The sequence below is a fragment of the Galeopterus variegatus genome, unplaced genomic scaffold, assembly GCF_000696425.1.
Source record: "Galeopterus variegatus unplaced genomic scaffold, G_variegatus-3.0.2 Scaffold2913, whole genome shotgun sequence".
NCBI lineage: Eukaryota > Metazoa > Chordata > Mammalia > Dermoptera > Cynocephalidae > Galeopterus > Galeopterus variegatus.
This window is the reverse complement of record NW_007729024.1, coordinates 47,102-49,379: the sequence shown is the minus strand read 5'-3', so window position 1 is coordinate 49,379 and position 2,278 is coordinate 47,102. Positions and strand designations below refer to the sequence as shown.

The following is a 2,278-nucleotide window of genomic DNA, read 5'->3' as shown; positions in this document are numbered from 1 at the left end:
TTATCTCTCACCTTTTTGCTTTTGCCTTATTCACTGTATTCCAGTGCTACTGACTACCTTGATATTTCTGAAACCCACCAGGCAAGCTCCAGTTTTTATCTCATCCTAGAAAGTTTTCCCCCAGATACCAACATGGATAACTCCTACAGCTTCTGTAACCCTTTGATAATATCTTACCTTTTCAATAAGGCATATACTGATCATCCTATTTAACAACACAACCTTCCTTCTGTACTTCCAAACCCACTCATCCAGCTCTATTTTTTCCATAGCACTTGCCACTTTCTATCTTCTATAATAAACACTTATGAATTATGCTAATTGTTAATTGACTCTCCCTGCTGCCAGAAAACCAGCTCCACAAAGTCAGGCATCTGTCTTACTCCACAGAGTAGGTGCTTATTTGTTGAAAGAATGAGTGCTGTTTTTAAAAGTAAAAGAAACATGAATATCAGTGGATGCTGGCCCACCATCTGTCCTTAAATTTCATTCTTTGGCCGTAGCACGTGCTGTATCTATTTAGACAGTATTTCTCCCATTTTCCATATGGAAACCCCATTCTTTCTGCTAAAATGACTCTTCCTAAGCAATTCTCTTAGAAATGCTTGACGATCTCCTCTCATAAGCCCATATGATATATAGTTCAAACTTATTATAGTGTCTAAAATTATGTGCTAATTTATATTTAGACATCTGCTTAGCCACAGACTTCATCCCTCCCTAACCAAGAACGCTTATCTTTCATCTTTGTATTTATAGCATCTAGCTTAGTGATTGACATATCTTCAAGCTTTGCATTAATGAAATAAACGATGATGATTTCCTGTTACCTATGGCAAGACCACCACAGACCTAAAAGAGGCTTAGATTCATAAGAGCTTTACAAAAATTTAATAGTCTCATTTCTGCAATTGGTTTATGATATGCGTGTTGTTCTAAAGACCAAAGGCTTTAAACAGAATTACTTGGATTTTCTTCTCAGAAAGCATTTCTAAGTAGGATACAGTATAATAATTCGGAAAATGTCTAATGTCTGTTGGTTGTCGTGTGTGTATACATACAGGTTGAAGGAAAGGGAACAGAAAGAGGTTGAGGGCTAATGTTGAACTCCATTGAAATTATTTTTCAAGCACACTTCAAAAGCAGCCCCTTCTTCCTGAGGTGATATACAGTCTGTCTCACATGCATCTGTCTCTCTAGAGGCTATAAACGATGCAAATCAGCAGCATCCATATTTTAGCAAAAGCAGTTTAAGAAGAGCAGCATATCAATTTCTCATCACTTTTGCTTTTGGTAAAATTTGCAACCTATGCATAGGGATGTGTTAGGACAGCTTCTGTGGAATTTGTCAAGAAAAAATTAGCCAAGTGTATAATGTATCATGAGCCCTTTAGCTAATCATGATCCTTCTTCTCTCAAATGGCTCCAAAATAGCCCTTATTTAATTCAGTCATATATATTCAGAATTATGTACAGCATCCAACCAATGACAAAATACCAGTAGAGCAAATAGTGTAAGATTTTCATTTGATTTTTAAATTTGTTTTTTAGTGAAAGCTTTGTAAGTCAATATGAAGAAAACTATTAATATGCAGATTAATATTCCACTATTTTAAGTTGTTTTCCTTCTTTAATAAAAGTTTTTCCATTTGTTCCTGTGCACATTTCACTGAAACTAATTGTGAGAAAGAAAAACCTTTAAGTTATTATTTTTAAATTTGTTTATGCATAAAAGTAACAATCATTTTCAATAAGAAAATCTTTGTTGTTAGAAGTTATAACTTTGATTTGAGAGAATATTTTTTGACATGATTCTAGAGTGATAACTGATAGTATAAAATGTTAGCAGATACAAACCAACAAGGATGGAATAGAGGATGCCTGGCCGATCTGATGGAGGCTGAATATTCCGGTCCCGATCAATGGCTTGGATCGATGGGGTAACGATAATGGGGTTCAGTTCTTCCTAGAAAAAAAAATCAGACAGTTTAGTTCAGTTGCATTACTAATTCCTTATGGAGAACTGACACTCAGATACTGTTATTTGGACAGCTAGATGACATCTGAGCCTGTAGTTAAACTCATGTTTCAAGATTTGTAATCTAATATCTTATTGTAGTTAATTTTGAATCTGAAGAGGAAGCTAGATGTCCTCGAAGTCAAAATGAAAAGACATAGCAGTTAGATCCATAAAACTTTATGTAGGAATTGCTCCTAAAAGGAAAGCAACAAGAAAGATAACAATACATTTTAAATCTTCACTAGAGAATTTGGTTGA

General features: G+C 34.7%; 1 protein-coding gene across 1 annotated transcript in view; it reads right to left on the bottom strand.

Annotated features, from left to right (window-relative positions):
* Positions 1-1,966, bottom strand: part of LOC103599321 (protocadherin-15) — a gene marked incomplete at both ends in the record, with an annotated part of 204,472 nt that extends 202,506 nt beyond the window's left edge. Inside the window, one exon of the mRNA XM_008583428.1 lies at positions 1,858-1,966. Within this exon, the coding sequence (XP_008581650.1) occupies positions 1,858-1,966 (109 nt within the window). The remainder of the gene's footprint in view (positions 1-1,857) is intronic.
* Between the last annotated feature and the right edge of the window lie 312 nt (positions 1,967-2,278).